Genomic DNA, 23,659 nt, shown 5'->3' with positions numbered 1-23,659 from the left:
CATAGCTAATTTATCCATCCATTTCTGCCCTCTGGTAAATGAGTGTGTGAGAAAGAGAGGTATAAGAGCTAATGTGGCGAGGGAACTGATAGGCAATTGAGCTGGCTGAATGAATTTTATTTTGGGGAGTGTATAACAAGGTTCTGGTAATCCTTTTTAACTTGACAGTCATCTAATTAACTCTGTCAGTGTGAGCATGAAGCTATATTTGGAATGTTTTTTGACCTGTCAGGTTAAGCCAGGATTCCAGGGGCTTGAATGGTAAGGGAATGGGAGTGTGGCTCATTCAATTGGGTAACTGGTTAGGATCTCATTCCGTCAGGTTTTTGCTGGCTGTCTGGAACCAACCCCACCTCATGATGATCATGTTACATTTTGCCTGGTGGAATCACTGCTTGAAAAAGTTGTCTGTTTTGAGCAGCACGGGTTTGTAGTATAGTGGTGGCTGTATTGTTACAGACCATGCAGGGAGATCCTTGTCTTTTATGGTTCAGATTAAAGTCATTGGCAACTTAAACAAATAACCTTACATTACACAGCACATCACAGGGTTAGGTTCTTTTATGCATTCATCAGGTGCACAGTGGGACACTCTTACCCTAATTAGAATCACTTTCAAACTTATTCAAACAAGATCTTTCTGACACTTCTGGTAGCAGAGTGCACATTATATGGGAACAGTTATGCAGTTGGGCTGCTGTGTATAGGTTAACACAAACACAGATTCAAAGCTTATGATATGACATCTTGGAGTGCTTAAACTGAGGGGAGTAATATGATATGACATCTTGGAGTACCAGAGAGTCAGTGTTTTTCCTTCACTGACCTGTCTGACAGCAGGCTTAGCCTATATCCCTTTCCAGTCATATCCTAAAGGCATCCCGCAGTGGTTGGCTACCACTTTCTGCGGGGGCGGTTCTCATCACTTGGGTTTGGCGCCACCTCCATTCCCTCCTTGTACAGTCACATCTTGCTGTATGATGAGGTTACATCAGTTGAAAACTCACTGCACAGCTTCATTTCATTTCATTTTCGAAGGCCCCAACATGCTGGCATCCATTGGCCTTGGTCGCCTAATGGTGGCTTTCCATGCTGCTCGATCTATGGCAGCCTCCCTCTTCAGTCCCATAACCCCAAGGTCACACTTAATGACCTCATTCCACGTCTTTTTCAGTCTGCCTCTCGCAAACCCACCCCCAATATTAACGCTTCTCACTTTCTGCACCCAATTATCATCCCCCATCTTCTCCACATGTCCAAACCACCTCAGTCTACCTCTCCTCATCACAACGCTAATACACTCTAGTCCCATCCTACTTCTCAACTCTTCTATCGTAAACCCAGCCCCGCCAGGCCTTGCATGCTGGGACGCACTGCACATCCACCTGTTCATTGGCATTTCTGTACATTTGAGCCTGCAAATATCCTCTTCCTTTGCTGCCCAGGACTCACTACCATACAGTATTACACTCTTAACACATGCTGCATACAGTGATTTATCATATAGGAAAATCATTGTAACATGGGTTCAGTGGGGATAGGGAGAGGACCAATGATCATATGCAGTAGGGCACCAGGTTTTGCACCTAATAGGGACTGTGAAAAGTGCCACCAAAGTTCTATCCATCTGTCTGTTGCAAGACGCCTTAGTCCCATAAGGGGTGGCCACAAACAATCGCCTCCATGTCACCCTGTCCCTTACCATTTCACTGCCCTGCTCCCAGCTCACACACCCCCTCTGTCATATACCTCTCCACTCCATCCCTCCATCTCATCCTTGGCCTACCCCTCCCTCTCCCCCCCCCACCTCACTCACGTACACTGTCCTTGTTAGTCTCTCACTCTCCAGCCTCTCCACATGGCCAAACCACCTCAGTGTATTTCTTCTAACACTTCCTATTACATCCACATCCACACAACAACAATCCTTCATTTCCTCACTTGTCAATCTGTCTCTCCATGTGACTCCATATGCTCCTCTCAAATAACTCATTTCCACAGCTCTCACTCTTGACTTCTGTCCCTCCAACAAGGTCCAAGCTTCACTTCCATACATTAGAGTTGGTATCACAATACTACCATGTAGTAACTTTTTCACTTCATGCTCACTTCCCTGTTTCTTATCACTGCTTTCAAGGAACCAGCAACCTTTCTTCCTTGTTGTACCCTTTCAAGCACTTCATTGTCTAAACTTCCATCCTTACTCATCACAGTACCCAAGTACTTGAACGCACTCACATTTTCCATTTGCTCCTCATCCAACCTCACTGTACATTCATTGACTTCACCTCTCGAGGACCATAACTTTACTCTTCCCTACATTCACCTTTAGATTCCGTTTCTTACATACTTTCCCAAACTCACCCACCAAGCTTTGCAGCTCCTCTTTGTCTTCACTTAACAACACAGCATCATCTTCAAACAGTACAGGGAGTTTCCAAACACTGTCCTGTCTCATTAGGGCCACTCCAACATCCACTTCCCTACCTTGTATCTCTTATAACCCCATCCATATACAGATTGAACAACCATGGAGACATGACACATCCCTGGTTCAATCCAACCTTCAAATAGAAAAATTCACTCAGTTCACTATCCACACGCACTGCAGCCTGAGCACCCTCATACATACTCTTCACAGCAGTCAACAGCTTCCCATCTACTCCATATATTCTTAATACTTTCCACAGTCCTTGTCTGTCTAGCGTCATATGCATTCTCCAAATCCATGAAGGCTGCATACAACTTCTTTCCCTTCCCTAGAAACTTTTCCACTAAAAATCTAAGAATGAATATCTGATCTACACAACCTCTTCCCATGCTAAAATTTCTGTTCTTCTCCTACTAATTCCTCTGTTATATCCCAAACTCTGTCAATAAGTATCCTACCATATACTTTTCCTGTTATGCTAACAAGACAATTATCCCTATGATTACCACATACAGTAATCCCTGTACTTTCGGGATGCCCACTTACCGGATATTGTGGGCCTGGACCTTCAGAACCCAAAAATGGCCAAGAAAAGGAAAAATCCCCCCAAAATCCAAATTTTTTCCCACCCATAATTTGAAATTGCCGCACGCTGCGCGGTACCAAGCAGCTGTTTACACCATGGCCACTTAACCCCTTCCTTCCTCCCCCCTCCCCCCTCCCCAGTAACAGTTGCCGTTTGGTATTTTTCATTACCAAATGTGGGCCAATTTTGTACTGAAAAGTTCGTTTGGTAGTGAATCAGCATGATCCATTACCAAACAGATTTTTCACATGTATGAACGATTGGGCAAATATGAATTGGAGCAGATGGGGGATGTGGAAGGTGTGTGCAGGATATTCACAGAAGAAATATGTACAGCATGTGATGTGGTGTGTGGGATGAAGAGAAGATGGAGGGGGGTGCAAGGAACAGCGTGGTGGAATGAAGAGGTGAGACATGCTGTGGCACAAAAGCAGAAAGCATACAATGAATGGATGAGAAATAGAGGCGTGGAAGAAGTTGAGAGGCGGAAGAGAGAGTTATATGCAGAAAGAAAGAGAGAGGTGAAAAGATTAGTAAGAGAGAGTAAGAAGAGAGTGGATGAGGAATTTGGAAGGAACTGAATGTAAAGTGGAGGGACTATAAGAAAATGTTCTGGGAAGAGGTGAAGAGAGTAAGACAGGGTGGAAGTGAAGTTAGCAGGGGAGTGAAAGGTAAAAATGGTAGATTACTAGTGGAGAAGGGAGAAAAAGTGAGCAGATGGAGAGAACACTTTAAGGAGTCGTTGAACATAGAGGATGGAAGTGATGCAAGTATAAGTGGCTGGGGAATGGCTGGGAGGAGGAGGGAGGTGAGAAGACGGGAAGAAATCAGTAAGATAGAAGTTGTGGAAGCAATGAAGAAAGTTAAATTGGGGAAAGCCCCAGGAATTGATGGAGTGTGTGGTGAAATGTTGAAGCATGGGGGAGAGGTAGTAGTAGAATGGATGTGGAAGATGTGCAGATTGGCCTGGGAGGAAGGTAGAGTTCCGGAGGATTGGAAGTCAGGTATAATTATTCCCTTGTACAAAGGAAAAGGGGAAAAAGAAGTGTGTGGTAATCATAGGGGCATTTGTCTTCTTAGTATAATAGGAAAAGTGTATGGTAGGATACTTATTGACAGAGTTAAGGAAATAACAGAGGAATTAGTTGGAGAAGAACAGGGAGGCTTTAGGAAGGGAAGAGGTTGTGTAGATCTGATATTCATTCTTAGATCATTAGTGGAAAAGTTTCTAGAGAAGGGAAAGAAGTTGTATGCGGCTTTCATGGATTTGGAGAAAGCATATGACAGGGTGGATAGACAAGGATTGTGGAAAGTATTAAGAATATATGGAGTAGATGGGAAGTAGATGGGAAGAGTATGTATGATGGTGCTAAGGCTGCAGTGTGTGTGGATGGTGAACTGAGTGAATTTTTCTCTTTGAAGGTTGGGTTGAAACAGGGATGTTTCATGTCTCCATGGTTGTTCAATCTGTACATGGATGGGGTAATAAAAGAGGTACAAGGTAGGGTAGTGGATGTTGGAGTGGCCCTGGTGAGAGAGGGTAGTGTTTGGAAACTCCCTGTACTGTTGTTTGCAGATGATACTGTGTTGTTGAGTGAAGACGAAGGGGAGCTGCAAGGCTTGGTGGATGAGTTTGGGAGAGTGAGTAAGAAACGGAATCTAAAGGTGAATGTAGGGAAGAGTAAAGTGATGGTCTTTGAGAGAGGTGAAGTCACTGAATGTACAGCGAGGTTGGATGGTGAGGAATTGGAAAATGTGAGTCCGTTTAAGTACTTGGGTAGTGTGATGAGTAAGGATGGAGATTTGGAGGGTGAAGTGCTTGAAAGGGTACAGCATGGAAGAAAGGTTGCTGGTTCCTTGAAAGCAGTGATAAGAAACAGGGAAGGGAGCATGGAAGTGAAAAAGTTACTACATGACAGTATTGTGATACCAACTCTAACATATGGAAGTGAAGCTTGGACTTTGTTGGAAGGGCACAAGTCAAGAGTGAGAGCAGTGGAAATGAGTTATTTAAGAGGAGCCTGTGGAGTCACATGGAGAGACAGGCTGACAAATGAGGATGTAAAGGAGTGTTGTGGTGTGGATGTGGATGTGATAGGAAGCGTTAGGAGGAATGCACTGAGGTTGTTTGGCCATGGGGAGAGGATGGAGGGTGAGAGACTGACGAAGAGATTGTATGTGAGTGAAGTGGAGGGGGGGAGAGGGAGGGGGAGGCCAAGGATGAGATGGAGGGATGGGGTGGAGAAGTATATGAGAGAGGGGGGTGTGAGTTGGGAGCAGGGCGGTGAAATGGCGGGGGACAGGGCGACGTGGAGGCGATTTGTTTGTGGCCACCCTGAAAGGGATTAAGGTTTCTGGCAATAGATAGATAGATAGACGAAGATATAGAGAATGAAGACGGTGGACTGTCTGCTCTGTTTGATTAATCTGCTAGCATACATAGCGCAACAATAAATATGCTGCTGATTATGTATGGTAGGATACTTATTGACAGAGTTAGAGAAAGAACAGAGAAATTAGTTGGAGAAGAACAGGGAGGCTTTAGGAAGGGAAGAGGTTGTGTAGATCAGATATTCATTCATAGATCTTTAGTGGAAAAGTTTCTAGAGAAGGGAAAGAAGTTGTATGCGGCTTTCATGGATTTGGAGAAAGCATATGACAGGGTGGATAGACAAGGATTGTGGAAAGTGTTAAGAATATATGGAGTAGATGGGAAGTTGTTGAATGCTGTGAAGAGTATGTACGATGGTGCGAAGGCTGCAGTGCGTGTGGATGGTGAACTAAGTGAATTTTTCTCTTTGAAAGTTGGGTTGAAACAGGGATGTGTCATGTCTCCATGGTTGTTCAATCTGTACATGGATGGGGTAATAAAAGAGGTACAAGGTAGGGTAGTGGATGTTGGAGTGGCCCTGGTGAGAGAGGATAGTGTTTGGAAACTCCCTGTACTGTTGTTTGCAGATGATACTGTGTTGCTGAGTGAAGACGAAGGGGAGCTGCAAGGCTTGGTGGATGAGTTTGGGAGAGTGTGTAAGAAACGGAATCTAAAGGTGAATGTAGGGAAGAGTAAAGTGATGGTCTTTGAGAGAGGTGAAGTCAGTGAATGTACAGCGAGGTTGGATGGTGAGGAATTGGAAAATGTGAATACGTTTAAGTACTTGGGTAGTGTGATGAGTAAGGATGGATGTTTGGAGGGTGAAGTGCTTGAAAGGGTACAGCAGGGAAGAAAGGTTGCTGGTTCTTTGAAAGCAGTGATAAAAAACAGGGAAGTGAGCATGGAAGTGAAAAAGTTACTACATGACAGTATTGTGATACCAACTCTAACGTACGGAAGTGAAGCTTGGACGTTGCTAGAAGGACACAAGTCAAGAGTGAGAGCAGTGGAAATGAGTTATTTAAGAGGAGCGTGTAGAGTCACATGGAGAGACAGGCTGACGAATGAGGATATAAAGGAGCATTGTGGTGTTGATGTGGATGTGATAGGAAGCGTTATGAGGAACACACTGAGGTGGTTTGGCCATGTGGAGAGGATGGAGGGTGAAAGACCGACGAAGAGAGTGTATGTGAGTGAGATGGATGGGGGAAGAGGGAGGGGGAGGCCGAGGATGAGATGGAGGGATGGGGTGGAGAGGTATATGAGAGAGGGGGGTGTGAGTTGGGAGCAGGGCAGTGAGATGGCGGGGGACAGGGCGACTTGGAGGTGATTTGTTTGTGGCCACCCCAAACGAGATTGAGGCGTCTGGCAATAGATAGATAGATAGATAGATTTTAAGAAGAGAAATTATTTCCATTTATACATATAATTAGTGAAGAATAAGTGCTTCCTTTAAGAATTTGGTAATGAAAATTTAAATTTGGTAATGGAAATTGAGAAGTTTGGTAATGTGGACGAGTTCAGATCTGGCAACCATGTCCCCAGTCACTGCCTAACCTTCGTTCAAGGAAGATGTCCATCGCAGTGGATGCCACACTTGCTTGTTTTTTATGAATAAATAGTGAATAAACTGCAGTACCTTGCCACTAGACCACATGGGAATTTACAGTGTTGTGCAGTGTTAAGAAATCAGAATTTAGAGTGAAAAGGATTAAGTGTGGAGTGAGTGTGGAGTGCAAAGTAGCCGTTGAAACTGGTGTGGTGCAATCAAGAAGAATGTGCAATGTTAAACAATTATAACTCACGGTGCAGTGAATTAAGTGTAGGACAACACTAGATTACTATACGTGCTTCAAGAGCATTTTCAAAACTTCCAGAGCCTTAGAGAGTTAGAGGAGGTGGGCACAGACATGCTGTAAGTACAGTACCCTGTACACTGCTAGGCCTAGGTATTTTCCATACTCACTTCTAATTCCTCATTCTCTGGTTCCTTTTCATTTCATGCTTTATGTCCATTATTGGTGTGAATAGGGTCTTAACCCCTTAAACGCGGATCGTCACATTTGCGACGGTCGGCCCAAAGGACAGAACGGCGGATCGTCGCGTTTGCGATTTGAGTAAATTTTGAATAACCGCGGGCAAGCAGGCTCCAGCTGGTATTGTCTATCAGTACCACCACCCTCTAGCTACAACTAGCATACTTTACCTTTGTACTACTGACCTCAGTTGTTGCCAAATATCGCATTTTCCCCCCCGCCCCCCCCCCACCACGGTCCGGCCAACCTGACTGTGATACATGGCAGCGCTCTGAGCGCTCAGAACTGTAAATCTGCGATCTCCTCTCACAAGCAGTTTATGCTACTAGGAAACGCTTGTTTCCCCAGTTGTAACACTAGCTTTTTTTCTCACGGTTTGCCCCTGTTTAGCGTCAGTTTACTGCAGGCTTTCAAAGTGAGATTATGGCGAGTTCTAGCTCTTCCCAGTCAGTGCAAGCGGCCGACAGGAACGAGAATAAAGTGGCGGACGTAAGGCAGAATAAAAAGCGCGCCGTGGTGATCTTTTGGGAAGTAATATGATTGAAAATAATGTAGTATACATGTTTTTAGCTGTGAAAATGGAAATGTTTGTTGAGTGACGGGAAGACCGCCGCCACAGTGCATGTCGACCATACGCTTCGTTGATTTTAGCCTTATTTTCAGTGCTTATTGTACAAATACGGATTCCTAACTACCTTTACGTTGTAGTATAAAGTTTACTGTGACAGAATAAGGCTGTGGTAGAGGGGAAACCGGGTTGCTGGAGGTGTGAAAGTGAAGATTTGGTTACCCAACTTTGCAAGTCTCCACAAGTCCTTGGGTAGTCCACGAAGGCTCAACATTTGTCTCAGGAGAAAGCTGAATGTAAGTACTATATGCCATAAAAATTTTAATGCTCTAGGGTTAATCTCTGATTTTTGGCAAATATTTTCCCACAGGTACTCAGACCCCGCTACAACCCCGCCACAGCGGGGGGATCGGCCGTACACAGCCGCGTTTTAGGGGTTAAATAGGTTTAAATAAGTGCTATGCATGTCTGGTAGGGAGTTATTTAGGTGGCTTTCAAAGTTAGGCTGGGTTAGGGTCCTTAAGTACTAGTCCCGGAGCCAGGGGCCCGCTTTCCGGATGGGACCACTTTCTGGACATGCCTTTGGCTCTATTACATCGGATAGTGGAGGGATTACTGTATTTCTTTTTCCCCCTTTTCCTTTGTACAGGGAATAAGTATACCTGACCTCCAGTGATCTGGGACTCTACCTTCCTCCCAGTCCAATATGCACATTTTCCACATCCATTCTACTATTATCTCTCCCCCATACTTCAGTATTTCACACACACTCCATTAATTCCTGGGGCTTTCCACATTTTAACTTTCTTCATTGTATGCACAACTTCCACACTACTAATTTCTTCCTCTCTTCTCACATCCCTCCATCTTCCAACCATTCCCCAACCACTTATACTTGCATTATTTTCATTCTCTTTGTTCAGCGATTCCTTAAAGTGTTCTCTCCATCTACTCACTTTTTCTCCCTTCTCCGCAAGAAATTACCAGTTTTATCTTTCACTCCCCAGCTAACTTCTTTGGCACTCTTTGGCACTTTTTACCTCTTTCCAGAACATATTCTTACACTCCCTCCACTTTACTCTCAAATTCTTTCCAAATTCCTCATCCACTCTTTTCTTACTTTCTCTTACTAATCTCTTCACCTCTCTCTTCCTCTCTGCATACAACTCTCTCTTCCTTCTCTCAACTTCTTCCACACCCCTGTTTCTCATCCACTCATTATATGCTTTCTTTTGTGCCACAGCCTCTCTCACCTCTTCATTCCACCATGCTGTTACCTGCACCCCCTTTCATCTTCTCTTCACCCCACACACCACCTGACATGCTGCACAGACTTCTTCTGTGAATATCTTGCACACACCTTCCATGTCCCCCATCTGCTCCAGTCCATATTTCCCCAATTGCTCCTCCACTTCCCTCTTATATTGTGCTCTTTTTTCATCCTCTTGTAACTTTTCCACTCTCCTTGTGTGAGCTACTTCCTCCTGTCCTTCCCTTCTTTTATTTCTCCATCTCGTTTGGATGCTGATTCTGATAGTCCACTCCCCCAACCTCTATATACTCTTGGATCCATTATACACCTCTTCCTGTCATCCACACATACATAATCAGTCATTGCCTTCCGTTCATTCAGTTCACCATCCACCCTTCTCATCACTCGCCACATATACCAGCGGATCATTTTGTGCCTGCAGAAGGTATTGGCTATCACCAGCCCCCTTCCCGGCACAAATGTCCACTAAAGCACTGCCATTCTCATCCATCTCTGCAGGCACACCCCACTCACTAATTACTCCATCCACCTTCACAATCCCTACTTTTCCATTAATATCTCCAGTCAGAAACACTCTTTCATTCCTTTCAAACTTTTCCATGCACACTTCCACATTTTTTCAGAACTCCTCTCACTCCACTTGCACGATCTTGCGTTGGCGCATACATGCACACAATCACCCACATTTGTAGTCCAGCTTTCAATCCTACCCATACAATCCCTGAGCCAACTGATCCAAACTCTCTTATATTCTTTTTCCACCTGTTACTCACAACAATACACACTCCTTCGTTTGCCCTCTCATTCTCACGTACTCCAACACATATTTCCCAGCCATACTTCCATTCTCTCAGGCTCTCACCTAACCATTTAGTTTCAGTTAATCCACGTACATCCACGTTTGCACCCTCAGGCACCTGGACAGTCTCTCTTTCTTTCACCTCATCATTCGCATCCCTTACATTCCATGTAGATATCCGTGCCATGTCCTTTGTTCAGTCTCTAGTCGTCACCTTTTGGTCAGTCCTGGTCCGAGGCTTCTTGTTCATATTTTTAGTTAGCTGTTTTTCTGGGGGGGGGGGGGCACTAAGGTAGGACAAATCTAAATTGGTGGCTAGGGTGGGGCATGAAGCTCTGTACAGTGTTGCCACATTTTCCATACACGCAATGACCCCCCCCCCCCCCCTTTTCTCTCTCCTGGGGGAGATGTGTGTCACCCTGGGGAATTTTGTTTCTTTTATGAGTGACTTATAAACTTATGCTTTCATTTCTTTTTTTTTTATTATATCTAATTAATTTAAAAATATTTATTACTGTTTTACATTTGTCACCAGATGACCTCGCTGGTGCGGCGCCATGATTTGTTTTCACTCAATCACTCTCTCCCTCCTTCCTTCCATCTTTTCCTCCATCTCTCCCCCAACACCTCCCCTGGCCTCCCTTCCCCCCCATCTCTCTCTCTCTCTCTCTCTCTCTCTCTCTCTCTCTCTCTCTCTCTCTCTCTCTCTCTCTCATCTATGGTGTTTTAGGATACATTTTGGTTATTTTCTCATACATTATATTGTACATATTGTTAATTTGACTTTATTTCCACACCACCCAGGAGGTAAGGACCCAGTGACACGAGGAGGCTCTGGCCGGGTTAGTCTGGGTCTGTGTGAGTGTTGCCGCTCACGAGGGTTTAATGTATTGTTTTTTCTTTTACTAAGAAACTGGCATATTTTTACTTATATTCCTGCACATTATCTTATAATCATAATTGTGACATTATTACCCACCCCAGAAATAAGGTAAAAGCCAATAAAAGTGACTACAGTTTTTATAGCAACACTAAAATATTTATGCCACGTTTCTGTATTGCCGTATAAATATTTCATGCATAATAAGTTTACTGTTCTTTCATATATTATAATACACATGTTAACATGGTATTCGTATGTGTTTATCATATTTATGATGCCTTTTACATATATAACAGCCATTTCACATTGCGGGTTTGTGAAACATAGCAACACTGTACAGAGGGTCGCGCCACACCCTAACCGCCAGTTTAGATTTGTACCACCATAACCCTCTGCCAACCCACTTGCTGTTACATAGGGAACACATGTTGGTTGGTTATAAGGTTACCAGCCAGCGTTGTAAATGCTTTCCTGCCACCAAAGTTGATTCCTCCAAAGCTGAGGCATTGACCTTGTGGGAAATAAGTTAATAGGGACCAGGCCCATAAGAAAACTCAACTCCATGGTGTATTTCCTACTTTTAAAACATCCTAAAGTTACCTGAAATGTTGCTATAACACGTTAAATCATAAAGTAACATTGATAATAAAACATAAAAACATCATAAAATACACTGAAATACATTATGTTTTAGCAATATTACTTGCACGTGTAACACACACACTTCCTTCATTCAAACATAACACTCACCAGAAAGACCAGGGTGAAGGACTTAATGGACTCGGTGCTAGGGGGGGAATCCGCTACGATTTTATTTTTAACTCATCATCATACTTGCATTTTTTTCATCCACTTGTGGCCTTCCCCTTACTGCCTGCTGTTCCAGGTTCCCGCCCTCTTACACCATTTCCGTTATCACCCAGTCCATCCCCGGTTCCTCTTGAAGTTCAAGATGACATATTTGTCAATTACTAATCGAGGACGCGAGAGTGTAACACTTAATTTGCGGACATACTGAACACGTGCGGGAAACAGGCCGAAACTGAGTGCTGGCACTGGCATCGCCCTGGCAAGAATCTGAAACTTGTTGTGCCACAGGGCGTGAATGTGCATTTTTTAATCGTGAATGTGCAATCATGTGAATATTTGATGGCAGCCATGAAAGTGCGTTTAGCCAGTCTGGATGCCGCGAAACCTGGTGCCCCATTGTAACCTATTTTAAAAGGGGAGGGGGGGCTTGCCCTCAGCACCCTCAGTAACACCACACTTTCCACTTGGGGTAACATCCTTGCCAGATACGATATCCAAGTCACAAGTTTCAGTACGTCACACACAAAAAATCTCTTAACCCATACTGCATTAGGGACATAGATATGCATCCCTCTCTAAAACGCAAGCGACGTAGATGTACGTCCTGCAGCACTGAGAAGTCATTGTAAGCAGCCAAAGTAAAATGGAAGGTAATAACATATCTTGCTTACATCAGACATTTCTCTGCCACACACACAACACTGATTTAGGAGTCGGGAGGCAGCCGACAGTCTTCACCTGCTCACAGCTGCTATGCTAAGTAACCTCGAAGATTTCAGTGGTAGAATGACACCAACCCAACCCGATCAACCAATTTTCTGGCTTTGGTGATTACTTTTATTAGTGCCAGATATTTTACATTGATGTATTAAGCCCGTTTAGTCAAAAACAAAAATCAACAACAGCTTAGAGGGGTATCTTTTTTTTTCTCTCTCTCTCTTTTTTAAGCACGGTAATAAGTAGTAGGTGGGGGCACTCGCCATCTACTCACTCAATATAGTGGTGCTCTCATGTGTCTATCCTTTCCTCTCTTCCATCCTTCTTTCCATCCATCCTCTTCTGTCTTTCTTTCTTTCAATCTTTCCTCTTCTGACTGCCTGTGGGTGACTTTACACCGAGTGACAAGCCAAATGGTTTCCTGTACATCAGGAAACCATTTACTATGCTGGGTGGTAACCATATAACCAGATTTTGGAGCCTGGTGGTTTAGTGAATAATTACGGCACTGCAGTCAGATTGAGCCGGTAAAGGTTTATGTTCAAGGGGTGGTTGGGGTTTATTGCTCACGTAGTGCCACTCAGGGATGAGTGACGTCAGGACCAACTTGCCTAGTCCCAGGCCCCTACGCTCCTCATGGGGCAATGTAGGATTGGATGATGGATGGATGGATGGACGAGTTAATATTGCACATTGCAGTATTTGTTACGCACTTGCACTTGTTTGGTGATAGCAGTGGTGTTTCAGTGGCCATGAAACCACAAAATGGAACAAAAGGGAGATGATCACAGAGACTGTAAACACTGGGTGGCCATCTTGGCTCAAACAGCTCACGAGGAGTCACCTTGTACACACGAAGACACACTTTTCATGTCACAAGTTTCAGTATTTCACACAAAAAAAGAAAATTATCACTGTACTTAATGTTGCACACAGTGCTAGTTGTTACGCACTTGCAGTGTTATTTGGCAATCACAGTGGTGTTTCACCTACAAAATGGAACAAAAGGGAGATGATCACAATGAATATAAACATTGGGCGGCCATCTTGGCTCACACGTCTGGCTGGGGGGCATCATTCTATTGAATTTGTAATCATTTTGCCTTTGTTATAGCAGACTGACTGCAGTTTGAAAAGGGTTGACCCTTACCATCTCTGATGTTGTGCCTTCCAAACCAGTTCACAGCTGAGTAAATATTGTGGTATGTGAACTTGAACCGGTAGTCAACCAAGATATGCTGCAGCTTCAGTAACCCTCACGTGGTTGGCCTCAGATTAGTGACATATTGTGGTTGGTGCAGATTAGTGACCAGTGATAGCAAGTCGGTAACGTTATGAATGGTGATACCTTTAGTGACCAGTGATACAGCAGGTTAGTAACAGTATGAATGGGTGATTCAGTACTGTAATTACATTGATTTTAGGTGACTCCATGAAGACCAATTGTGTGTATTGTAGTATGATGTATGTAACTGTCTGTAAAATGCTCAGGATGCTCTGTAATGATTCAGAATGATATTATGCAGCCAATATTTTTATTGTTTTGGTTGTCAGGGGTGGTGATGGTGTAACAAGAAGCAGAACTGACCTACAGTTGAAGTGTTCTGGGCTCAGTTTCCCTGACTCAACTATGAGACCCTTGGTTCTCTTTAACTCACCCTGTTTTTGTACCTACAAGTGGACTAAGAATGTGGACTGTATATTTGGTGTTTTTAATTTTTATGTCATAGTCAAGGGAAAGATTGGAATTTAACAAAGCTTGAATGTTTGCCTTAATGGCCCTTGGGGAGTGGATAAGCTTTAATATAAACCTTTTCTTTTTTATTTGTCAGGGTCAGATCACTCTGCCATCAGATCGTTCTGAGATTACTGGTGGTGAGCTAGTTCTTGTGGTGGGGAACGCTTTAGTTGACCAGCCACGCAACTCCTTGCCGATTGAGATGCAGCGTCACTTGGAAAAAAACACAGAGGATGCGATCAGCATCTTACACAAGCTCCTCACAGGCCTTGATGTCAACGTTAAATTCTCAGGGTAAGTTACCTAGGTGTATGAATGTTCCTGTTCACTGAGTAATTCACAGAACTAGTTCTGAGACACAGAAATATGGTGGTTCCGTTCTTGTGTGTGTGTGTGTGAGTTTGTGTTTCCCCGAAAGTTAGGCACACTACCCAGATTTGCACACTAAGCCTCCAAAAGAAAAAAATTATGGATGTCATTCAATTTTAGTTTTGGTTCAGTTTGACTGTGAGCTCGAGTTTGTCTCACTGCCACTCTTGTTTAATATGCTGCAGAGGGAACACTGAGATATTTTAACACCTTATAAGGGCCTGTTTTTCATTACAAATTTAATGCATGTATCAGTGTATCCTAGACGGAAGAAAACTTGATTGAAAACTTGTGTGTTGAGTATTTGCATATGTTACTAGTAGCATTACAGTGTATTGTTAGTTGTAGGAATGTTAGTATTGTAGGAGAATTAACAATGTCATTGTAAGAAGAGTCATTATCATGATGTAGTATCTGTGTGATAAACTAGCATTGCAAAAATTTTGTGAGGTTTGTGTACTCTGGATACTGCCAGGCAGTGCACATGTACAGTAGAATGAGAATATATTTAAAGTTCTACTCTAATTTAATTTATTCGGTCCAGTTAAAAAGCACTCTCATAGGAAATCATGTATTTAAACTACCGCAGTAGCAAAAAATCTGGCATGCAGTTACCAGTAGTTTTCTTGTTACATACCTATTTTGCGGCATATAAGCCTTCCCTCCCCCCTCAAAAAAATGCCATGGAAAGTCCCCATGTGTCTTCAGAGATGAATCTCATAAGGTTAGACTGGAGTTAACCTGGGCTATATTCAAAACAGCCACATATACAGGTAGTTACCCTGTAAACTGCGTATCATTTCAAAATTATACACACACAAAAATACTAAAACTTGAAAAATTATGAAAAATAAGAAGCACTTGAATGATTACTCTGAAGATTTAAAAAAACTTCAAGGACGGCTACAGCTATTGTATATTCATACTGATAATGCTTCCACCTGGTGTCTACTGGTGAATATAACTGAAATTCCTCAATGCAAGCCTGCATTTTTAGGATGAACAAGTGTTTAACTTTTTTTGTGATATAATATTCACTTTGCATGGATCATCCTGATACTTTACAACCAATCAAGTGACTTGCAGACAAACTCAACTATGTTTACGTACTGACAGTGCTGCCACCTGGTGTCTACTGGTATTCAGTGCAGGCGTGGATTTTTAGAATAAATGTTTGTAACTTTCTATCTATTTATCTATCTGTCTATCTATCTATTGCCAGATGCCACAATCCCGTAAGGGGTGGCCATTTGACTTTGAGTTATTTGTTTTACAGGGAGGGGCACTAACCCTCCACCAACCCGCTTGTTGACACATAGGGAGCACATATCGTTTGGTTATATGGTTACCACCCAGCATTGTAAATGGTTTCTTGACTTACAGGAAACCATTTGACTTGTCACTCAATGTAAAGCCACCTGTAAAAAAAAGAAAAGCAGTAAGAAGTGACAGGAAAGATGGGAGAAATAAGAAGAGAGGAGGGCAGGCACAGAAAAAGAATGATTAAGTCTAAGGAAGCAGTAGGCAGGTATTAGCCTTTTTTTTTTTGTGATTTGATATTCTCTTTGCATTGCATGAATCATGCTGATACTTTATGTGTAATCAAGTGACCTGAGGACAGACCCAGCTCTGTTTACATACAGTACTGACAATGCTGCCACCTAGTGAGTGCAGATGAAGATAACTGAAAGTCCTTAACCCCTAAAGTCCGTTCATCATTGATCGATGTTTTAGACACAGTATGTTCAGTCAGATTCACATCGATTTAGAAGAAGCCGCAGAAAACTGGGGAGAGGTTGCCACGTTTTTTTTATGACATAACTGGAAGCAAGCAAATGGGAACAACAGTATCTGGTGGTGTCTGACATGATTGGTCTCCCTAGATGTGGTGGGAGGCCCCCCCCCTCCTTGGGAGATATAAGTAGAATTTTTTTTTTGTTCAGTTGTTTCATTTATTTATATTTTCATAATGTTTTTTCTTCATTTATACATTTCAATATATGTTTAGATATTTGTCTTACTGAATGATTTACTTATGTGGTGAATTGATATATTTTTATCTTGCATACAAAGGTAATTTTTTCCTTTTTGTTATGCACACATACAGCATGTTTCGCGCCTGGACATATGTTTCATATTGATTTGGGTGATATTTGTATGGTTATGTGGCAAAAAATGGTTATATGCCAAAATTTTCCTATTTTCATTCAGACACAATGGGTAACTATTACAATATATGACAGTCAATTGTGCAGTAACTATTAGGCCTGTGAGAGTGAGATTGGCATTTACAGGTGTGTAAATTCAAGCTGTTCAAATCAGTAAGTGAAAATTTTACCTTGGTGAATGTTGAAAAATCAATGCCTTTTCATGGCTGGGGTGACAGTTGGCCTTGTAGATTTATGGACTCTAGGGGTTAATGCAAGCATGAATTTTTAGGATGAACAAGTGCTTGTTTTTTTTTTTTTTTTTTTTTTTTTTTTTTTTTTTTTTTTCATGAATCATGCTGGTACATTACATGCAGTCAAGAGACCTGAGAACAAACCCAGCAGGGTCAAGCTTAACAGAGAAGAAGGCCAGACTGATGCAATTTGTGGTGTACTTATGTATGACTGTGTTACAGATTTTCACCTTTCAATAGTATAGTGATGAATAGTATTACATTGAGATACTGTGAGGTGAAGATGTATTTACAAACCTTTCTGGTTCAGACTCAGTAAAGAAGCAGAAGGATGGACAGAAGTAATTTGTAGTGTTGAAATGTATGATTCTGGTACAGATTTTCACTATTTTAGTTCTTATATTCATTAATAATGAAACTAATGACTGATGAATAGTACTGAATGAAGATATTTAAAGGTGAGTGTGCATTTGTTTGAATGTCTATCTGTCTGTCTGTCTGTCTATCTATTTATCTATCTATCTATCTATTGCCAGACGCCTTAATCCCTTACGGGGTGGCCGCAAACAAATCGCCTCCACATCGCCCTGTCCCCCGCCATTTCACTGCCTAGCTTCCAACTCACACACCCCTCTCTCACATACCTCTCCACTCCATCCCTCCACCTCATCCTTGGCCTCCCCCTCCCTCTCCCCCACTGCACCTCTCTCTCATACACTCTCCTCATCAGTCTCTCACCCTCCATCCTCTCCACATGGCCAAACCACCTCAGTGTGTTCCTCCTAACGCTTCCTATCACATCCACATCCACACCACAATGCTGCTTTATATCCTCATTTGTCAGCCTGTCTCTCCATGTGACTCCACAGGCTCCTCTTAAATAACTCATGTCCACTGCTCTCACTCTTGACTTCTGTCCTTCCAACAATGTCCATGAAGTATCACAATACGTTTTCACTTCCATACTCACTTCCCTGTTCCTTATCACTGCTTTCAAGGAACCAGCAACCTTTCTTCCATGTTGTACCCTTTCAAGCACTTCACCCTCCAAACTTCCATTCTTACTCATCACACTCCCCAGGTTCGTAAATGTACTCATGTTTTCCATTTCCTCTCCATCCAACCTCACCTATATTCAGTGACTTCACCTCTCTCAATGACCATCACTTTACTCTTCCTTACATTCACCTTTAGATTCCATTTCTTACACACTCTCCCAAACTCATCCACCAAGCCTTGCAACTCCCCTTCGTCTTCACTTAACAACACAGTATCATGTGCAAACAACAGTACAGGGAGTTTCCAAACACTACCCTCTCTCACTAGGGCCACTCCAACATCCACTGCCCTGCCTTGTATCTCTTTTATTACCCCATCCATGTACAGATTGAACAGCCATGGAGACATGACATCCCTGTTTCAACCCAGCCTTCAAAAAGAAAAATTCATTCAGTTCACCATCCACACGCACTGCAGCCTTAGCACCCTCATACATACTCTTCACAGCATTCAGCAACTTCCCATCTACTCCATATATACTTTCCACAATCCTTGTCTATCCACCCTGTCATGTGCTTTCTCCAAATCCATGAAGGCCGCATACAACTTCTTTCCCTTCTCTAGAAACTTTTCCACTAAAGATCTAAGAATGTTTGAATGTGACTTCAGTATATCAGTATAACACATAGATAAGATTGAAAAGGTACAGTGGACTGCTACAAGATGGATGCCAAGCTTAAAGGATCTAAGCTACAAAGAAAGACTAGAAAAATTAAACCTACCAACATTACAAGTGAGAAGGAAAAGAGGAGACATGATAATGCTATATAATTGCATCATAGGAAAAGAAAAAGTTGACATAAATGGATACCATATATATACTGTAACTATGGGGAAGCAGCAGCAAGAGGACACTGCAAAAACTGCAAAAAAAGAGAGGTGATAAAGACATAAGAAAATTCCTTTTCCTAGTTAGAGCAAGTGATCAGTGGAATGCACAACTGAATGAAATAGTGTGTGCCAAACCTGTTCATAAATTTAAGGTTATGTACGATAAAATTGGTTCAAAACACAGGATGTGCGAGGTTGACTCATTCCTGTAAAGATACAATTAGGTAAGAACACACACACACACACACACACACACACACACACACACACACACACACACACACACACACACACACACACACAGCACATAAAGCACACATTAGAAAAAAAATGATGAACACAGACACATGCAAAGTACACAGACACACAAGTCGTACAGAACACATACACATCATATACTGAATAAAACGCCATCCATCCATCCATCCATCATACAATCCTATGTTGCCCCATAAGGAGCATAGGAGCCTGGGGCTAGGCAAGTTAGTCCTGACATTTAACCCGTGCCGTCCTGGCGACGTGAATTAACGTGGCAACATTCCGGTCCCTAATTTGCACAATTTTCAATTTTCGTGAGTGATTTTTGGCACGTATACACGGGACACCTTCCTCTATTCCTCTACAAGATGCCAAGCAGGAACAATGCCTTACACCACATAACCTCCCCCCCCCCGCGCACGCCATTGTCTCGACAATTCACCTGTTACCAGTGTCCTGGCCAATATAGACATTCAGGGCCAGAATGATTCCCCAATTGATGACAATGTGGAAGACAAAGTTTAGAGGAAGAAACAGTCAGAAATGATGATCAGGTAATGTGGGAAAAAAAAAGTCATGAATGGTGATGAGTTAGTGAGTGAAACAATGCTTATAATGCCTATATTACTGTTTGAAAACCAATATTCTTTTGTACTGCATATAAATTCGTACCAAGTAAATAAATAAATACTGTTTATGAGTGGATAAAATAGTTACCCTCCCATAGAACTCGTTTTCTTTGGTGCCAGCCTGTTAGAAAACCCAGTCAGGTAAGGAAGTACTTGCACCTAAATCTGGTATTTTAAACCTCAGGTGAGCAATTTCTCTATGAATTTTCGATGTTTCTCACCAAAAGCGGATGTTTGAGCCAAAAAAAAAAAGATCCAAAAACGTCGGGATGGGGCGGGTTAAGATAAAAGTGACCAGCCTCACTCATCCCTGAGTAGCATTACGTGAGCAGTAATCCCAACCATCCCTTGGATATAAACCTTCACCGGCTCAATTCGATTGGAGTGCTGCAGTTACCCACTAAACCACCAGGCGCCATAATTTGGATATATGATTACCACCCAGCGTAGTAAATGGCTTCCTGATGTACAGGAAACCATTCGGCTTGTCACATACACAAAACACACACAGGCCAACTACACATGACTGTCCTATTATTGTTCTCAGCATGAGGAACATTCCAGCTGCTCCTGGTTGTGTCAGGCAAAAGAGCAACATTTTTACCTACCATGCTGTTTATTTAAGTATATTACTCAAAGCCCTAGTACTGTATAGCATTCAGTAATAGGAAAAGAAAGGTAATTGAAAGATTGATTGATGGGTTGATTTGTGCAGTTCTATTACTTTCCCCTTACCAATCCTGTAAGGGAAGCATAAAAGTTACAGAGACCATGAAAGGACCAGACCCCTGAGGATTGAGCCCACCTTACACGTTAGTGGCAAAATACTTAGGAGTAGGTTGCCATTGGGCCATATCTACTAATTTTTCTAAGCTCATGTTATGTATAATACTCTATCTATCTATCTATCTATCTATAGCCTGACGCCCTAATGCCGCAAAGGGTGGCCGCAGACAAAATGCCTCCAAGTCGCTCTGTCACCCACCATTTGACTACCCTCCCCCCAATTCACCCCCCCCCTCCCTCATATACCTCAACTCCATCCCTCCACCTCATCCTTGGTCTACCCCTTCCTCTCCCTCCCTCCACCTCACCTACATTCACCCTCTTAGTCAGTCTTTCATTCTCCATTCTCTCCACATGTCCAAACCACCTCTGTATTTCTCCTAATCTTCTCAGCCACATCCACATCCACCCCACAACGTTCCTTCACTTCTTCATTCGTCAACCTATCCCTCCATGTCACTCCACATGCTCCTCTCAGGTAACTCATTTCTACTGCTTTCACTCTTGACTTGTTCCTCTCTTGCAGGGTCCACGCCTCGCTTCCATACGTCAGGGTAGGGGTCACAATACTATCGTGCAATGACTTCTTAACTTCCATACTCACCTCCCTATTCCTCATCACTGCTTTCAGTGAATAAACAGTATGTTACCTTCACTTCTATTCACCAAACACTGTACAATCAAATTAAGAAGAAAATTAAAATGACTGAATAGGAAAACCTAAAAAATCTGATGATAGCTGTCATGGAGACTTAAATGATAGTTGTTATGGAGACTCGTTTATGCTGTAAATTGGATAAGATGCAAGTAATTCATGGTCTGACAAAGTTTAAAATGCATAGATGGACACAATTTCAGGAACTCAGTTTGAGAGGAGACCACCTACACAGTTGTGGCTAGATATGTATGATAATAGTGGACCTCAAAGAATTCATATAACCTTCCACAGTGTTTGTCTATAAGCTGGTTATCACCTTAAAGAGCCCAAAGACATCTTTACCATTTTGTTCGTACCTATCTATCTATCTATTGCCAGACGCTTCAATCCCGTTCGGGGTGGCCACAAACAAATCGCCTCCACGTCGCTCTGTCCCCCTCCATTTCACTGCCCTGCTCCCAGCTCACACCCCCCTCTCTCATATACCTCTCCACCCCATCCCTCCATCTCATCCTCGGCCTCCCCCTCCCTCTTCCCCCCTCCACCTCACTCATATACACTCTCTTCGTCAGTCTTTCACCTTCCATCCTCTCCACATGGCCAAACCACCTCAGTGTATTCCTCCTAACGCTTCCTATCACATCCACATCCACACCACAATGCTTCTTTATATCCTCATTTGTCAGCCTGTCTCTCCATGTGACACCACAGGCTCCTCTTAAATAACTCATTTCCACTGCTCTCACTTTGACTTGTGTCCTTCCAGCAACATCCAAGCTTCACTACCATACGTTAGAGTTGGTATCACAATACTGTCATGTAGTAACTTTTTCACTTCCATGCTCACTTTCCTGCTTCTTATCACTGCTTTCAAGGAACCAGCAACCTTCTTCCCTGCTGTACCCTTTCATGCACTTCACCCTCCAAACCTCCATCCTTACTCATCACACTACCCAAGTACTTAAACGTACTCACATTTTCCAATTCCTCACCATCCAACCTCGCTGTACATTCACTGACTTCGCCTCTCTCAAAGACCATCACTTTACTCTTCCCTACATTCACCTTTAGGTTCCATTTCTTTCACACTCTCCCAAACTCATCCACCAAACCTTGCAGCTCTCTGTCTTCACTCAACAACACAGTATCATCTGCAAACAACAGTACAGGGAGTTTCCAAACACTACCCTCTCTCACCAGGGCCATTCCAACATCCACTACCCTACCTTGTACCTCTTTTATTACCCCATCCATGTACAGATTGAACAGCCATGGACACATGACACATCCCTGTTTCAACCCAACCTTCAAAGAGAAAAATTCATTCAGTTCACCATCCACATGCACTGCAGCCTTAGCACCATCATGCATACTCTTCACAGCATTCAACAACTTCCCATCTACTCCATATATTCTTAATACTTTCCACAATCCTTGTCTATCCACTGTGTCATATGCTTTCTCCAAATCCATGAAATCCGCATACAACTTCTTTCCCCTCTCGAGAAACTTTTCCTCTAAAGATCTAAGAATGAATATCTGATCTACACAACCTCTTCCCTTCCTAAAGCCTCCCTGTTCTTCTCCAACTAATTCCTCTGTTCTTTCTCTAACTCTGTCAATAAGTATCCTACCATACACTTTCCCTATTATACTAAGAAGACAGATGCCCCTATGATTGCCACACACTTCTTTTTCCCCTTTTCCTTTGTACAAGGGAATAATTATACCTGACTTCCAGTCCTCCGGGACTCTACCTTCCTCCCAGGCCAATCTGCACATTTTCCACATCCATTGTACTACTGTCTCTCCCCCATACTTCAGCATTTCACCACACACTTCATCAATTCCTGGGGCTTTCCCCAATTTAACTTTCTTCATTGCTTCCACAACTTCTATCCTACTGATTTCTTCCCGTCTTCTCACCTCCCTCCTCCCAGCCATTCCCCAGCCACTTATACTTGCATCACTTCCATCCTCTGTGTTCAACAATTCCTTAAAGTGTTCTCTCCATCTGCTCACTTTTTCTCCCTTCTCCACTAGTAATCTACCATTTTGATCTTTCACTCCCCTGCTAACTTCACTTCCACCCTGTCTTACTCTTTTCATCTCTTTCCAGAACATTTTCTTACAGTCCCTCCACTTTACACTCAAATTCCTTCCAAATTCCTCATCCGCTCTCTTCTTACTCTCTCTTACTAATCTTTTCACCTCTTTCTTTCTTTCTGCATATAACTCTCTCTTCCTCCTTTCAACTTCTTCCACGCCCCTATTTCTCATCCATTCATTGTATGCTTTCTTTTGTACCACAGCCTGTCTCACCTCTTCATTCCACCACACTGTTCCTTGCACACCCCTCCGTCTTCTCTTCATCCCACACACCACATCACATGCTGCACGTATTTCTTCTTTAAATATCCTGCACACACCTTCCACGTCCCCCATCTGCTCCAATT

The 23,659-nt window shown here is 42.8% G+C and overlaps 1 protein-coding gene across 1 annotated transcript in view; it reads left to right on the top strand.

Moving 5' to 3' along the window:
- The window catches only part of LOC145413844 (ubiquitin carboxyl-terminal hydrolase MINDY-1-like), a 178,103-nt gene that overhangs the window by 102,398 nt on the left and 52,046 nt on the right, over nt 1–23,659 (top strand). Inside the window, exon 3 of the mRNA XM_080283510.1 lies at nt 14,307–14,506. Within this exon, the coding sequence (XP_080139636.1) occupies nt 14,307–14,506 (200 nt within the window). The remainder of the gene's footprint in view (nt 1–14,306; nt 14,507–23,659) is intronic.

The sequence above is a fragment of the Coenobita brevimanus genome, chromosome 97, assembly GCF_032717465.1.
Source record: "Coenobita brevimanus isolate Jiangsu-jjx chromosome 97, ASM3271746v2, whole genome shotgun sequence".
Classification (NCBI taxonomy): Eukaryota; Metazoa; Arthropoda; class Malacostraca; order Decapoda; family Coenobitidae; genus Coenobita; species Coenobita brevimanus.
This window is presented reverse-complemented; position numbering and strand designations above follow the sequence as displayed.